Raw genomic sequence first — 16,333 nt, forward strand, 5'->3', positions numbered from 1 at the left:
AACATGTTTTTATTGCACTTCTCCACGGCTATAATGATAAGGCTCTCAGTACTATAGAGACCCACTTGTTCTCATGCTGTTTCCTTTGCTCTGATCACCAGTTTCACTCCCCAGCACCTTCCAGGAGATCACCTGCATCTCTCCATTCTCCCCTGGGTTTTGATTAGCATCCAGGGACACTTGGGCTATGAGAAAGAATTTCGAGGGGGTGACAAGAGAAGTGGTCATTTCCTAGGTGGGTTTTCAGTGTCAAGGATAGACAACTCAGAGGAATGATGCTGAGATATACTCTCTTGGTGTTTGAAACCATTCATTTTGGATAGGCACAGGAAGACCTTCCAAGGTTGCTTTTTTCCTATTTCTGCAGGACAAGCATCCCTGTTATTGTCTTCAGTGACATGCTGGTGGCACTTTCTGCAGACAGTGCACAAACTGAATAGTCATGAAGAGAGAGTTGTTTCCTGACTCTTAGGAGTGATGCTCCAAAGCATATTTTCTCCCCCCTGCCCCCCATCCTTTCTTGCTTTTCTGCTGTTGGAGACCCGCTGTGATGAAGAAGAGGGAGTTTCCATATCCAGGGCTGTTTAGTTTCCTTCACAGAAATCGAATACTTCTCTGAATCTGATATTGCCTTTGGAGCCCTTTGTGTGCTCCATCAGTAATCCAAAATGCACATTAACTGTCTGAACATTTCTGTAAGTTTAATGTGCAATGAAAAAGAAATCCCATTGAAATAAAACCTAACCCTGTGAGAGATTGAATTAAACTGGAAGCTGATCTTTAAAGCAGTAGCTGTTTGTAGAGGGATACACTTTCTATGTAGAAAACTGAATACTCCTCAGTCATATGTAAAATAATGAGTAAAAATGCAGTAGAGTTTAAAAGTCTAATCTGTATATCACAGGGCATTACACTTCACTAAGTTGCTCTTCTGCTGAACCCATAAACTTGTGTGTAACTAAACCATCCCCTCCAGACAAGCATCCAGTATTGATTTAGAATTCTAAAGAGGCTGAGGATCCATGACATTACTTAATATTTTTCTTGCTTTTCCATTACACTTTAGGCTTTAAAGAAGCACCATATTTAAATTAACCTGAATTTAGCTTCTTGCAGTGGCATCTTCTTACGCATTTTTTTCCACTGCATTAAGAAAGTCCCATTAAGGCATTTACATGTATAATCAAGTCATCACTCCGCCTTCTTTTGATAAAGTAAATGAGTTCAGCTCCTTAAACCTCTGTCTAGCCTGAATTTGGAGGTCTGGTGATGGCAGATACATGGATATTTTTGCTGCCCTATAATCCAGCTCATGAGCAGGAGTGGGGTTAAAGCTGTGGTGGCCTGGATTTCAGTCTCCCAGGTCCCCAGTCACTTTCTGCAGCCAGTACTGTGGCTGGGTGGGCTCCCAGCTAATTCCTCAGTACTGCCCATTGCTCAGCTTCACCAAGCCTGGTTCTTACTGTTATGTATACAAGGAACAGGTAACCTTTTGCTAAAGCAAAGCACTTGCTGAATTGCTCATCTACCAAGATCTTTGGATCCTTTTCAGAACTGTTCTTTGCTAGGGACGTTCCCCCCCCCACCGTGCTGGAGATACAATTTGCTTTGCTTTTGCCTCAGTGTCTGTTTTCCATTTAAAACATATTTTAGTGGGATGTGCCCGGTTATCAAGCGCATCATCCTGTGTGACTGCCCTCATTGCTGTTTAGCATTCCTCTGATCTTCCCATCCTCTGGCATTTTATCAGTCATTTTATAAGGACTTTCAGATCATAGAGAAAAGCACTGAATAGAAGGATACTTGGCCACTGGGGTTCAGAAGGCTCTCAGTAATAATTTTTTACTGTTTTCCACCAATGTCTTGTTGAGAGTGTCACACAGTGTCAGTTCAGAGCAGATTACCCTGCAAGAGGTTTTGGCCAGTCTGTCTCTCGGGTGATTCAAATGCAGCACCAGGAGGAGGTGATGTGATGGGATGAGCACTGTGGCTGTGCTGACTTGGGAGCTGGTGGGTCCTTGGCTGCAGGTGGGAGCAAACCAAGGGCAGCCACTGAGATTGTCATCAGCTCAGTGGTCCATGTTGCTGCCCAGCCCAACCCCAGCAAGGCAGCACTGGTGCAGGGAGCTGCCCAGGCTCGTTCCTCTCCAGTGCACACCATCTGCATTTGGCTTGCAGCTTGTTCTGTCAAGGTGTTTGGCTGTCTTCCTGAGCCAAATTCATACTCTTATAAAATAATGAAATTAGCATTGGTGGGGCATTTTACATCTTTCCCTGCTGACAGCTATTCATTGCGTTCCTTTCCTTTTCTGTTTTATTAAACATATTGAAACTCATATTGGTTTTTCTGTCATTTTGCCTGGCACTGAGATCAAGCTGGGTCACCTGTAAGTGCTTGGGTTATCCTGTTTACCCTTTCTGCATATGGGTGCAGAAGCTTTTTGGTTGTACTCTGTAAGTTCTTTAAAAACTTCATTGTTACTGTAATAAATCTAGCTGAAGAAGATTTTTTCCCATATTTCTTTAGCTTTTCCATGTCCATTCTCATAAACCATAATTTCTGATTCACCTACTTACTTTTTCCCCTCTTTTTTCCATCTCTGTATGCTTCATTGTACACTGCTTTTTAATTTCTAGACAACTGCCTTTCTTTTGATCCCTAGCCTTTGTATTCCTATTTTTTAACCATTGAATGGCACCATTTTGCTATCTGACCAACTCCTAAAAGCCAGTTGACTGAAATTTACAGTAGTCAGTATTTTCTTTTTTTTTTTCCCTTCTTCCCTAAATTTGCACTTGTTTTTATAAACTTACAGGAAATAAGTCCTTAGTAGGCCCCATGTGTATAAAGCTTAGCTTTAATTGCAGAAAAGTGAAATCTAAGAAGTTGGGCACCATAAATTTGTGGCTATGTTAGAATTAAATTTAAAAATACGTTGTATACCAAATGTAGTCTAGAGGCATATAAATCTTAGCACTTCTTGTCAGTAGGTCTCACAATGGCTTGCAAAGTAGGTCATTAGCATTATCTTCACTTTAAGGAAGAGAAAACTGAAGCTCAGGGAGGTAAAGTGATATGCCCAAGATTATCCATTAGTTCTTCATCCAAGTTGAGCTCCCCAGCAGTTGCAGTGGGTGGATGGTAACTGGGAAGACAACATTCAGCAATAAAGGAGGTTGGATGTAAAAGTTTTCCCAAGAGTGCAGTACATTATTGGGCAGTGGAACGCACAGAATTTCAATCCAGAAAATTTATCCCAATATTTTGAATTACATTTGAATAGAATCTCAGTCCAGAAATACTTTTACTGCATCATGGGAGTGACTGAGCTTTGTTTGACTATTATGCTACATATTCAGGAGTCCCATTTATCCCTCTCTCTCTCTGACAAACAAAAACTGGGATGATTAAGTTTTACAAAGAGACAATGAACTCTTTCAGCCATACTTACCTGCAGTAAAGAGCAAACAACCAGTCATTGTAATGATTTTGCTGTCTGAACGTCTACAAATACTTGGGATTTATACATGCTAACTGTTTATGCCAAAGGATGATCCATGTCACCAGTTGAATTCCCTGCTACCTAACTCTGAGCAGTGTTACCTTTTGTGGATATATCATAAATTATATATTATATAGGCATTCTGCATGTTTCATGCTTCACAGGGAGAGGAGAACAACTTTTCCATGGTCTGGGGGTGTTCCCTACACCCCTGCAGGCAGGAATCAAGATGAGCACTACTGTAATTGCCCTCTGCAATTATTTTTCACACAGAATATAATTCTTAACCTGAGTGTTTTCACTGCAGTCGAAGGTATGGGATAGTTCCCTGTTATACTGATTTAAAAGCCATCATTATTTCTTTTAGGACCAGACAAACCTTGACAAAAAGGTTAATTGCAAGCCAGTAGAGCTACACTAATGCTTTGTTAGGGGGAACTAGCCATGCCTAGGTTTTTCAGAGCAAGTGCACTATAAAGAACATTAACATCTCACCTTGAGATTTTAAACTCTTCATAAACTCTGTTGTAAGAATTTAGCTTTAAAATAGCATAATATATTTTATGAGCTAAATCTTTTGTTTTCAGTGTGGCTGTTAGCTGGGTAGTTAGATCTGTATTTGCAACTGTGCACAAATCCTGTCAGAGAGACTGTTAATTTTCAACTCCTAAATTATGGTGAGAATTTGAAGGATTTTCTGACTTGCACATAGTTATATTTGAAAATATTTGCTTTTATCTGTGAAGGCAGTGGGTAGGCCTATGGACTGCTGAGGTTTGTTCAGGGAAAGTGGCTTAAGCAATAGTGGACCAAAAGAGCCAAAGTCCTTTTTTGCTCATTAGCCCATGCCCAGGCAGAAACTTTCCCAGCAGAGGGAACTGCCCAGATCTGACCCATCCCCTGGGCAGGAGTGTTCCTATGTGATGCACAACAGGACCTGCTCCTTGGTATTTGTGGGAGCACTTTCAGAAGACTCACAGTTTTGGGTGAAGTCTAACCAATTCTCTGTTTTGTGACCTTGGGAGGAACCAGAGGGATTTAAAGATTTTATCTGAAGATAGTCTTTAGGAAAGAGTCTTAGAGGTATTTTCAAACCTAAATGATTCTGTGATTCTGTCCCATCCCTTCCACCATCTCTTCTGTTTGGGGAAGCCTCCCTTGCTGCACTTTCTGTGGACAGCTTTCTATGTTTATATATTCTCTGGTTCTTTTAATGCCCTGCCACACACTGCAACAACATCTTTGACCTGGCAGAGATTTCTCCTTACTCAGAGAGGCAGCAGAGATGAGGAGCGGGTGTTGGAGATGGATGGGAGTGTTTGTGTTCTGGATTGATCTGCAGGGTGTATTAATGGGAAGGAGCTTGGTAACCAGAAGGACAGAGAGAGGTCCCTGTGGCAGTGCAGGAGTGTGGCTGTCAGAAGGTCCCTGCACACAGAGAAAGCAGCAAGTACGGCGGTGGAGGGGAGGTTTTTGGAGAGCAGCTGCCACAAAGCTGTTCCCATCCCAGCTGTCCAGTGTTACACAGAATGATGGATTCAGGATCTCAGGAAGAAAGTTGTGCGAGCATAGTACTACTCTTGTTGGAGGAGTAGCTGATGGAAAGGCACATGCTGTAGTGAGTAAGATAATTTGGACTTGCTGATGGTGAAGGGATAATAGGATGAAGTTCTAACATGGAAATACCGTTTCCCCCTCAGGCACCACGTAATTTCTGTAGTGGTGTATGAATCTAGAGAGTGGCTGAGTGAGCACCTAAGACCCATGTGGAAAGCTTTTCCTCCTCTGAGGAGGTGTTTGGGTGCTCTGTCTGCTTCACTTGACTATTGCCTACCTCCCTTCTGTGCTCCTGCACTCCCCCAGGCATCCTGTCACAACATTAACAGCTTCAACTCATGTCATGGCATCTAAGATTTGAAAGAATTATCTATTTTTTTTAAATTGATTTAGTCCTCCTGTTTTTTCTTCTCTTCAGAGAAACCTTTGGCTCAGCCACTGTGTAAAGTATGCCACTGAGTCACCTCCAGCTCAGTTAGCCCCACAGTCAGAGGGCAGTCCTAATTAGAGCAAGAGACATGGAAAATATCTTGTGGATGTAAAATGTTTAATTGTGTCTAAATTGCATGGAGGAAGAAGAAAGTTGCAGGCTTGGCAGGGCAACATTACAGCTGGGCCAAGGCAGAGAATAGCTTAGTCCATGTCTATCAGCATGGTGGCCTTCTTCATGTTCTATTCTGTTGACTCTATGGGCTTGTTAAATCTTCATATTCAGTTTACTGAGAATGCAGGAGTTTTGTTTTGAGTAATGGACAGGAACAGGGAAATATTTTGCTAGGCTCCTGTTTAAGAGACTCTTGTTTTGGATCATGAGAATGAATGCAGATCATGAGGGTTTTGTTTAAAACAGGGGTACAGATGCTTCTTGTTTTGTCCACAAAAAGGAAAATAATTAAGGAGAACCAGAGGAAACAATCATTGTATGTGTATGCTATTCCAGAATTTTCCATTTGAGGTAGTTAACATTTTTGTCTGAAATACCCACTTTAACTTCTTGTAAGGAGGAGCAGCTGCTGGCCTGATCTGGTGTGTGATCTGATGATGTTGCTTTTTTTCCCAAGAATCTGAGTGCAATGGTGCAGGTTCAGGGTGTTATTTTTCAAGTGGTGCTATGGAAGAGAGACACAATCCAGCCGAGCTGAAGAGAGCATCAGAAGTGTTGCTTTTTCTCACGAGTAGGTTCCCCCCCCCTTTACACCTGCTATTTGTGCAGCTCCTTTACTCCTTCCAGACTGAAAATATCTGCGAGGACAGGCGGTCACTAATACAGGAGATAAAATTATCATTCTTTTCAAGTCTCTCTCTATAGAGGAAAAGAAAGGAGAGAATCGTTTGAAGAAACATTGACAGCAGTAGGCAGCTATGCAAATTTTCCCTGGTCTATTTAAACATACACATTGGTTTTAAATATAATTCTGAACTTATCCAGTCTACAACAAGGTCAAGAAATGGAGAAATGTACCCTGTACAGATTATTTCAGACCCGAGGCAGCCTGTATACATTTTCACCTTCCCACTCGTACCCCAGCATCTTGCTGCTACGTTTTTTGTTCTCTTGGGTTGTAAATAGGAAACAAAAGAACTGGGCACTTTTTTGTCACACTATTGCAGATGGATAGATATAGATTGGAGCAGGTAAAATAATGCTGGACTTTGTGCTGAATTGGAAAAAAAGTCATTTTAGTGTATTCTGTGCTTCTAACATCCAGAATCATGGGCTTCACAGGGCTGAAAGAAGTGTGAAAATGTGAAGTCTCTAAATGAGGCTGGAAGGGCTTTTGCAAAAGGTCTGCTCTGGCACAAAGCAAAGCTCTAGTCTTGGTGGAGAAAGGACATGATGAAATGGTTTGTCCTATGAAAAGAAGAGGTCAGACCAGATGAGCAGAGTGGTAACCTTGAATGCTAAAATGTGTGGCTTCTTTCTTTCACCTGACGCTGATGATCTCACTGAAGTGGTAAGGGGGGATTTAGAAAAATCATAGTTTTTCCTTTCTTTTATTTTTACAGCAAAATGATTGCTGTTGTTTGGTTTGCATCTTACTGCTCCAGCTCTGTTTTCCCTATCTTCCCCATGCATTCTGTATTTGTGGTTAATGCAGGACAGATACTTTTCTTTCCTAAAACAGTGACAAGGGATTTCTTACCAGTTTTGCTTTTATAAGAAGAGATGCATTTTAAAACCCATATTTTTGTGAGTGGTATCTCTCAACCTGCAAAGCACCATGGAAAAGGATTTCTAGAGAGTACATGAAGCCATCTCCTATCATTGCCAGTCCCCAACTCTTCTCCAAATCCTTATTAATCACTGCACAGATCAATGCCCTACACCTTCATAAGTAAAGTAAGGTAAAGTAAGTAAGTAACCTTGAATCTTTAACCATCAGCTGTCAGGAACATCACAGAATCACAGAGTGGTTGAGGTTGGAAGGTATCTCTGGAAGTCATCTTGTCTAAACCTCTGTTCAAGCAGGACCAGTTGCCCAGGGCCGTGTCTATACAGTTTTTGAATATCTCCAAGGATGAAGACTCCACAACATCTCTGGGCAACTTGTGCTAGTGCTCATGTGACTTGTGTGTGACTTGTGTGCTGTCATCCTCACAGTAAAACAGTGTTTTCCTGGTGTTCAGGCGGAACCTCTTGTACTTCATTTTGTGCCCATTGTTTCTGGCCCTGTTGCTGGGTACCACTGGGCCTGGCTCCATCCTCTTTGCACCCTCCTATCAGATATGTGTACACTTCAGTAAGATCTGCCCCTCCCAAGCCTTCTCCAAGCTGAACAGTCCCAGCTCTCTCAGCCCTTCCTCAGATAAGAAATGCTCCAGTCCCTTAATCCTCTTTGTGGCCCTTGGTTGGACTCTCTTCAGTATGTTCATGTGCTGGGTAGCCCACAGCCGGACACAGGACTCCAGGTACTGGCCTCACCACTGCTGAGTAAAAGGGAAGAATCACCTTCCTTGACCTGCTGGCAGTATTTTGTCTAATTCAGCCAAGGATACTGCTCTCTTTTTTTCCAGCACAGGCACTTTCAATCTGGTTCCCCAGGACCTACAGGTCCTTTTCTGTCAAACCACTTTCCATGTGTGTGTCCCCCAGCATATACTGGTGCATGGGTTTGTACCTCCTTAGGTACAAGGCTTTGCACTTTTCCTTGCTGAACATCATGAGGTTCCTGTCAAGAGCTGGAGTAGCTGACAACACTGAGATGTGACAAATTGGGACTGTATCCAGCCGTTTGTCTGTGGTGGTTTTGGCTTTGCTGAGCATTTTTCCATCACTCTCATATCAGCTCTGTGAAGCAGGATGACAGACTGAGGCTTGGGGACTGGCCCAAATTTGTCCTTATGGACCACAGGGAAGTGTCTTTCCAGGGGAAGAGGACAGTGATTGTGTGTGCATGTGTGTATAAGTACCTACCCAGGGAAGTGGGTGAACACCTTCCCAGAGGAGAGCTGCTCTTTTCCTCTGATTCTTGCTGTGTGATTGCAAAGTGCCAAAAGAAATTACCTGGGTGCACCGTGACCTCCAGCAATTACTGGAAATTGGGCAGAGTTAGGGCAGAGCTGTCACAATGCTGTTACCATGCTCGCTTGCTCTTTGAAATTGCTGGTTAAGAAAGATGAAGAACAGTTCTGACTTCTGTCTTAAAGCTTGTAGCAGTTTTATAGACAATTAGCAAAAAGAAAAGCACAAGAATTTCTTCTAGAAATTAATAGTTCATACTCAGAGCACTGTAGTCTCCCTTGACCTTGTTTAATACAGAAAGTGCATATTCCTAATTGAATATCCCTGTAAGCTGAACAAGCATGAGGCATACTCAAAGCTCACATTTTAAGTTTGCATTTCAAAAGTTAATAAAATGCTTCTATTTTTTACCTTTTCCCAGTGAATTTTTTATGTGCATTTTTGAGGTCATATATAAATAGCCAGACACAAATGTTTGTGCTGTGCTGGTGGCATACCATGGTATTTTGGGCTGTTCTAATTGCTAAATGATGAACAATGGATTTACATTTGCGTGAATGTGATATCTGTGTGGTAAAGGACAAAGTCAAATTGTACATTATTTTTCTTCCTGAAGTTTTATTGTCTTCTCTGTTCCCTGCTCTTTATTTTATCTACCCCTGGGCTTCCCTTAACTTTCCAAGTCTCTGACTCCTATCAGACAGGAGGCATTTAAAACTAAACCTAGCTAAGACAGAAATGTTGTGTTTCCTTTCTCAGATATTAATATTTCCCCCAATTTTCACCTACTCAGCATTCAAGTTAAATAAAATTAAAACATTCTCCTGAAGCCATTTCCTGTCTATAACTTCTTTGGTATTTTATCCACACCCCTCTGTTAAAAAAAAAAAGTTGTTACACCTGGCTAAACTGAATGTTGAGCATCTCCTTCAATGTCCTTGGGCGGATTTTTCCTTCCTGCATATACCTGATTTTCAATTTTCCTGCTTAACATTGAGGCGCTACACTGCTTAAACCCGTGCCTTTTCTTTGCTACCACCCACCTACTCCATCCATTGACACATTCATGCCAGTTGTCACGTTGGGGTGTTTTTCCAGCAGGACTGACTTGATGAAACATTCCTGGGTTGGTGCTGCTGTCAGTAACAAACTCTACTCCTTGCTGAATGCTGCAGAAAAAAGTTCCCCAGGGACAGCCCAGTATGTGGATCGCAAGCTGCTCAAAGCAGCTGTTTATCATCAGTATAATAGCTAAATGTATTTCTTAATGCCATTTAAAATCGAGTTCCTAATCTGTCTTTAAAGGCTTAATGATTCCTTTTGTTTTCATCTGAAGCATTTCTGCTGGTGCAGTCCTGAATTATTTTTTTTTCCTAAGTTTTATTTTTGTCCCTGAATTTTAGCTGGGGCAAGAAACAGTAAAGACTTAAGGATCAGACTTTTGGGGCTGCTCCAGCGGTCCTGAATTAGCAGGAGCCTTTCCGTAGCTGGGGAGGATTTTCCTTCAGCAGGATTTGCAGACCTGGAAAGCGTTTGCATTAACTTCAGTGGCTGAGAGATAGATTTCAGCAGCAGAGTAAGTGCCCAGAAGACTGAAAGCACGATGTGATCCCTCTAATATAATGTCTCCAGCAGGCAGGGTAAAGCACGTTGTGATTTCACTCACACTGACCTGTGGTTGCCCGGAAGGAGCAGTATTTTTCCTCTCTGTCGAGGTCTGTCAACCCAGAGCCTGGGGCTGCTCCATGCAGCAATGTAGCGAAACTGGTCAAGTCTGAGACTTAAATATCAGCGAACGCAAAGGAGATTTACTGGCGATGAGTGAGGTCTGAGTACTTGTGACGTGATTTCCCTCTTTCCCGCAGGTTGGACCAAGTTTGCTCGGCTGACGCGGGCCCTGACGAACAGCCGGAGTGTGCTGCAGCAGCTGACCCCCATGAACAAGGCCGAGGTGGTGCACAAGCACTCCCGCTTAGCCGAAGTAAGTGGGACGGACACCAGCCTGCTCCCTTCCTAAGGCAGGAAGAGACTGGGGGGGGGGGAAAACCCCATCCTAATTCCCATTGATAAATAATATTTTTAGAGGGAAATATTTCCCGACACTGGTTTTTTCAGCCTCTCCTCTACTCATCCTAAAGCACCACGACGTGCCAAGGCCACGTTTCTGGGACAGGTCACAAAAATATTCTCCATGGGTCGCTTTTACTTACATGATCTGTTTCTGTGCATGCAATCCTCCGTTTTCTGGTTGTTCCGTAACTTTGGGTGCACAGTGTGCTCCTCCATGTGGAACCAGGCTTGATGTCCTTGAGTCCTGTGGATGGTTGCTTACTCTCCCAGGGACATGGGATTGGTAGAGAAACCTCTCTGGAAGCATCCCCGTCTGTGTCCCTGGGATTGTACAGGCACATGGGCTGTGTATATACCCCAGTCTCGACTTTCTTGCAAAGTCATTCCTGCAGTATTTTGCTCATCACTTTTGTCTTCAGAACTGATGAATGAACCTCTTTGGCAGGTTGCAAACATCTCCTTAACAGTGCAGATGGTGCAACAAGTGAATACCTTCAGGTTAACTGATGAAACAGAGGTACTGCTTTCATCTTCATGTCCGTTGGTAATGAAAAATAAATGGGTCAAAAATATATGGTCAAAATATATGGGCTACTGAAAATTACAGCCCTAGTCAACTTGTGCCAGAGAGTTTGCCCTTTGTTTGATACTGAGAACTGGTTGCTGCTTTAAATATTTTTATGGGTTTTTTCATTCCCTTTCTGGTTTTAGTGAACTTTGATAATAACAACTCAAATTTGAAGAGGAGCATTATCTCCATAGCTCACCCCTTGCAGAGCATAATGCTCCCCTTTATCAGGCTTAACAGTTATCAGCCACTTTCATTAGCTATACACAGGAATAATTCAGAGAGTCTGTGGTGAATGCAGCTGACTAACAAGATATTGTGTATTCTTTAGTGATTTAAAATTAAAAATTCATGCAGCATGAAAGAAATAATCATTATAGTTCAGTGGTCTCCACAGCCACTTGCCACCCACTCACCATGTCAAACTCAGCATGATATTATGTTAAGAATAATAATTGTGCTTTTACAGTATCATGGGAACTCCTAAGCACTCCACCACCAGAGGCACAGGGAACTATCAAGCATATGTTAATCGCATTCGGCTTGAGCCCTAAGTAGCTTATTATTCCAGCTATGGTGAGGATGTTTCCAGCTCCTGCCCCAGTGAACAAGGCAGGGAACAAATAGGTCTGGAGAAACCAAGGAAAGAAGTCCCAGTGCTGATTTATCATCGAAGTGTTGAACGCTGATGAGTCCAAAGAGATAAGCGGAGATTGAAAAACAGATTATGAGGCAAAGCCAAAATGGTGTGTTATGTGTAGGGGAAAATTTTGGCTTTGAAAGAAGTTTCATGGATTTTCACAAAGGCTGCTTTGAAACAATGACTGTATTGATCATTGCTTTAATTCCAGGGGAAAACCCATGGATCCACCAGCGAGTTCAGTGTACCACAGTGGCCAGCTTTGCCCGTTGGGTGGTTATAGGAATGTAGAAGTGCTGTTAGTGAATCTTTCCTGGCCCCTGGGTAGGGGACACCTGGAGGCTGATATTTTTATGGGTCTCACCAGGGGTTTGGCATCTGTGAGAGCCTCTGACAAGTGCCAGTGGGACTACACTGCTTGGTGTGTGTTGCCTTTCAGCTGGAGTTCAATACATGGCTTTGTGCTACAACAGAGCTGGTGTTGGCAAAGGGAGCAGCCGTGGGCTCCTGGGGGGCTCTGCTGCACTCTCACTGCTGCCTGGGCAGTGCATCTAGTGCTTTTCTGGCCGCGGGGTAAATTTATGCAATTCAACTGACCCTGCAGAAAACAAATGGCTAACTAATGTAACAAGTTAGTTTTTCGTTGTATCAGCTTAACTGACTTTCCTCACAGATCGTGATTGCTAAATATGACCTTAGGGAACAGGTAGGCAGAAGCAGGTTTGCATCCCTTCAGGGCGCAGCCTGACATTGGCCCAGATGAGACATGTTGGGAAGCCACATCCCCTGGCAAATTATGAGAGAGGTTGCTCTTGTTGCTCCTTGGTGATTTCTGAAGAACAGATTTTCAGCACAGCCAGACTTTTACTGTCTGTTTTCAGGAACAGCTTTCTCTTAAAAACATCTGAAAAACAAGACTGCAAAGAATTAATGGAGAATCTGCATCTGTACTACTTGAATTCATATTCTTAGCTGTTGTGCAGTTTATTCAGAGTCATTTACTCCTCTTCATCAAGGAAGCATCCAGGGGTTTATCAGTTTTACACATATGAGACTGCTGTTTGCAATCCAGCTCTCCCTGGAGATACAGTGCATCAGCTCCAATGTGGGACAGGTGTAGGGCTGAAAAGAGTTTTAAAGTTGCCGTAATTATTTATTTTATCCCATAGAGACTTGAGATCCACAAATGTAAAAGGTGTTATTAGTTCCAAAATACACGTGGATCTTTCAGTTGTCAGAGCAATATATTGCCACGTGTGCATTCCTTTGTGCTTTTGTTTCTTGTGTTGGGCTGAGATAAGCGGTAATTAGATTAACTGGGAGGAATGTCTTAAGTGAATTTGGCTTGGTTCCTTTGCAGTATTTCCAGTTCCACATTTTCCGACAGTGAGCATACAGGAGATTATAGTCCTGCGCAAAAAATGAGAGGTAATTACAGGAAATAAAAGAGAACCCTCTAGTGATATTGAGCTTGTAAGAACAGCAACTTTTTGAAGAAAATAAGAAGGAAGCATGATATTGCCACCAGGGTGTTAGGGCAGAAGTTGTGCACACAATGCTTCATTTTAGGGGGTCAACCAGCAAGGCTGGAATCTGGTTCACCTTTGATAGGGTGTTGCTCTGGCTCAACAGTGGTTTAAAAAAGAGGTCAGGCACAAGGAATTAGTCTTGTAATGCTTCCAAATATGAGTGCTCATGTTTAGATTAAGTGTTAGGAAGAAATTCTTTACTGTGAGGGTGGTGAGGCAGTCGAAAAGGTTACCCAGAGAAGTTGTAGATGCTCCATCCCTGAAAGTGTTCAAGACCAGATGAATGGGCCTTGGAGCAACCTGGTCTAGTGGAAAATTCCCTGGTTGGAGATAGATGATCTTTAAGGTCCCTTCCAACCTTAACCGTTCTATGATTCTATGTTCATAGCTGCAGAGCACAACCTGGTGTGGCAGTACCCACAACCTGTCTATGGAACCTCTCTTCCCTTGCTGTTGGCATGGTTTCCCCTCAGTCCATCTGCAGAGACCTCCTTTTTTGCAGGAGTATCCTTAGATGCCATGCTACTCCTATTCATTGAGTGATAGTTGCCTCCACACATTCTAAATAAATCAGATAATTTGAAAACTGTGGGTTGACTCGCAGTGTCCAACAAACACAGTCCCATCTTTGTTCTGCTCCTTACAGAAATCCATAAGACCCCTTATTGGATCATATTTGTTGAAAACAGTAGCATTTGCTTCTCTGTCTTTTACAGGTTCTCCAGCTGGGATCTGATATTCTTCCTCAGTACAAGCAAGAAGCTCCAAAGACTCCACCACACATTATACTACACTATTGTGCTTTTAAGACCACTTGGGACTGGGTCATCTTAATTCTAACCTTCTACACAGCAATTATGGTTCCATATAACGTGTCCTTCAAGACAAAACAGAACAACATTGCCTGGCTCGTGCTGGACAGTGTAGTGGATGTTATTTTTCTGGTTGACATTGTTTTGAACTTTCATACGACCTTTGTTGGCCCTGGTGGAGAGGTTATATCTGATCCCAAACTCATACGGATGAACTACCTGAAAACGTGGTTTGTGATTGATCTTCTGTCCTGTTTACCATATGACATCATCAATGCCTTTGAGAATGTGGATGAGGTAAGTAATTTTAGTCTGTCTCAAAAAGATTATTTTAATTAGGGATTAATTTAGAAGCATGTTCCCAGGCAGCTGACAGCAATAAGAGGCAACTCATGCTCTGTGCAAATACACGGGGACGGCCTTAAGCTGCTGGGCTTTACCTACAAGACATTCTTGTACTGGAGAAGAGGTGTCTTGTGATTTCAGTACCACGTGTGGGTGTTTGCTTTAGTGCTATGGGGTTTAGAATTGCTTGCTTGTCATCCAAAAGCATTGGTGCAAGTCCATACCAAAATGGGCTGGACCAGTTGGGATGTCCCCTGTCACAGCTTCCTTTTCAGCTCTTACCCAGCAGTCCTAATCTATTGCAGGGCTTGATGTAAATAATTACAATTCTGTATCTGCTCTGGCTGAAGCTGGTGGCAAATTTGCCACTGACTTATACAAAAGCAGAGAATGGCTCTGAATGAGCATTTTTTAAATCCTGCCCTAGGATTAATTTGAACCAGGCTGTAATTTTTTTTTTATTTGATTCCACTTTAAATGTCTGGCTGGGAGGTAGATGCTCTTCTGGTTTGGTTTTTATTGTTTTTTTTTAAACAGTTCTTCAGCTACTGCTGGAATTTTAGAAACTGTTTGAGGAGAGAAAACATAAATATCTTAAATGGATGCTGAATTAGAGCTTTTTAACTGCTAAATGTGTTAACATTTATGAAATCGAGCTTGCAGCCTGAGCTAATAGAGAACACAAGCAATAACTACGACAAATAATGCATGCACGACTCAGTGTAGAGAAATTCATTATTAAAATGCAACTATAATGGCATTAGGACTTGTTTTAATTTTTCTCTAGAGCCTTTTATCTTTAGGGCCATAAACAGATGAAAAAGCCACTGATAATTTTTTCACATTGTAATAGTTTTTTCTCAGAACATCGTTTAGTGTTTTGTTTGTTTGTTTTTATAATTCTCAAATTCTGCAGTTATATATCCTTACTATATAAAATCTACATTCTTATTTTTTAGTGCAGAATTTGCTGCAAATTTGTAGAGCTCCTTTAAAATTCCATTCCTGGCTCTGTGCTGAGTACCATCTTTTGACATTGTTCCATTTTATTTATAGCGAATATGACAGAAGTGATAATACTTGCAGCTTAAATTCAAGATCATATGAGGGCTGCCCATCTGAAAGCAGGTTGTACAGTCAGGCTGTGTAAGAAGGTGGTATTATAAAGGTTGTAAAGATAATACAGATTTTTAAGATAACCAATTTCAGGCTCAGAAGAACCTGATTTTTATAAAAATGCAGCATTATCTCTAGTTTTTGTGTTTTGATTTGTAAAACAAAGAGAAAATTTCTATGCCCAAACAATACATATTTAAATTATGAGCTTAACCTCTTCCTCTAACATATTAGATGGGAAATAAACCATCTGCAATATTTGTGACAGGGAAGAGAATCACTGGCATAGTGCATTATAATTGAGACACTTAAAGTGGCAAACTTGAACCAAAATATAATAACAATAGCAAGATATCATGCTCTCCAGTGATCCTGGAGCTGCTGTCACCTGCCTTAAAACAAATGAGATATTAACTACTTTTTAATAAGAGAACCAAGAATAACATTTGCATGTCTTGAAATGGTGTGTTATGGCTTTGGAACCTCCAGCAGACATTGGCTTTTGACTGCTTATGTACTTGATTTCAAACCCCACCAACTCCAGTTTTCCCTAGTGCCTGAAAAGAATTGATTTTGAAACAGGTATGTAAACAGTCAGTCTTTCATCCTTGGGTCAACATTTTTCCTTTTCTCTGTCCTCCAAGGGAGTTTTTTTTTATTATTATTTTTTGGCGATAGGTCTTCATTTGTGATATTTAAGAGCTTTGAGCTGGTTGGTGTGTTCTGGATG

General features: G+C 41.9%; 1 protein-coding gene across 1 annotated transcript in view; it reads left to right on the plus strand.

The window, feature by feature from the left end:
* Positions 1-16,333, plus strand: part of KCNH5 (potassium voltage-gated channel subfamily H member 5) — a 166,262-nt gene that overhangs the window by 29,676 nt on the left and 120,253 nt on the right. The window contains exons 5-6 of the mRNA XM_027716681.2: positions 10,389-10,504; positions 14,047-14,439. Of these exons, the coding sequence (XP_027572482.1) occupies positions 10,389-10,504; positions 14,047-14,439 (509 nt within the window). The remainder of the gene's footprint in view (positions 1-10,388; positions 10,505-14,046; positions 14,440-16,333) is intronic.

The sequence above is a fragment of the Pipra filicauda genome, unplaced genomic scaffold (assembly GCF_003945595.2).
Source record: "Pipra filicauda isolate LSUMZ 115617 unplaced genomic scaffold, ASM394559v2 scaffold151_size3305965_pilon, whole genome shotgun sequence".
Classification (NCBI taxonomy): Eukaryota; Metazoa; Chordata; class Aves; order Passeriformes; family Pipridae; genus Pipra; species Pipra filicauda.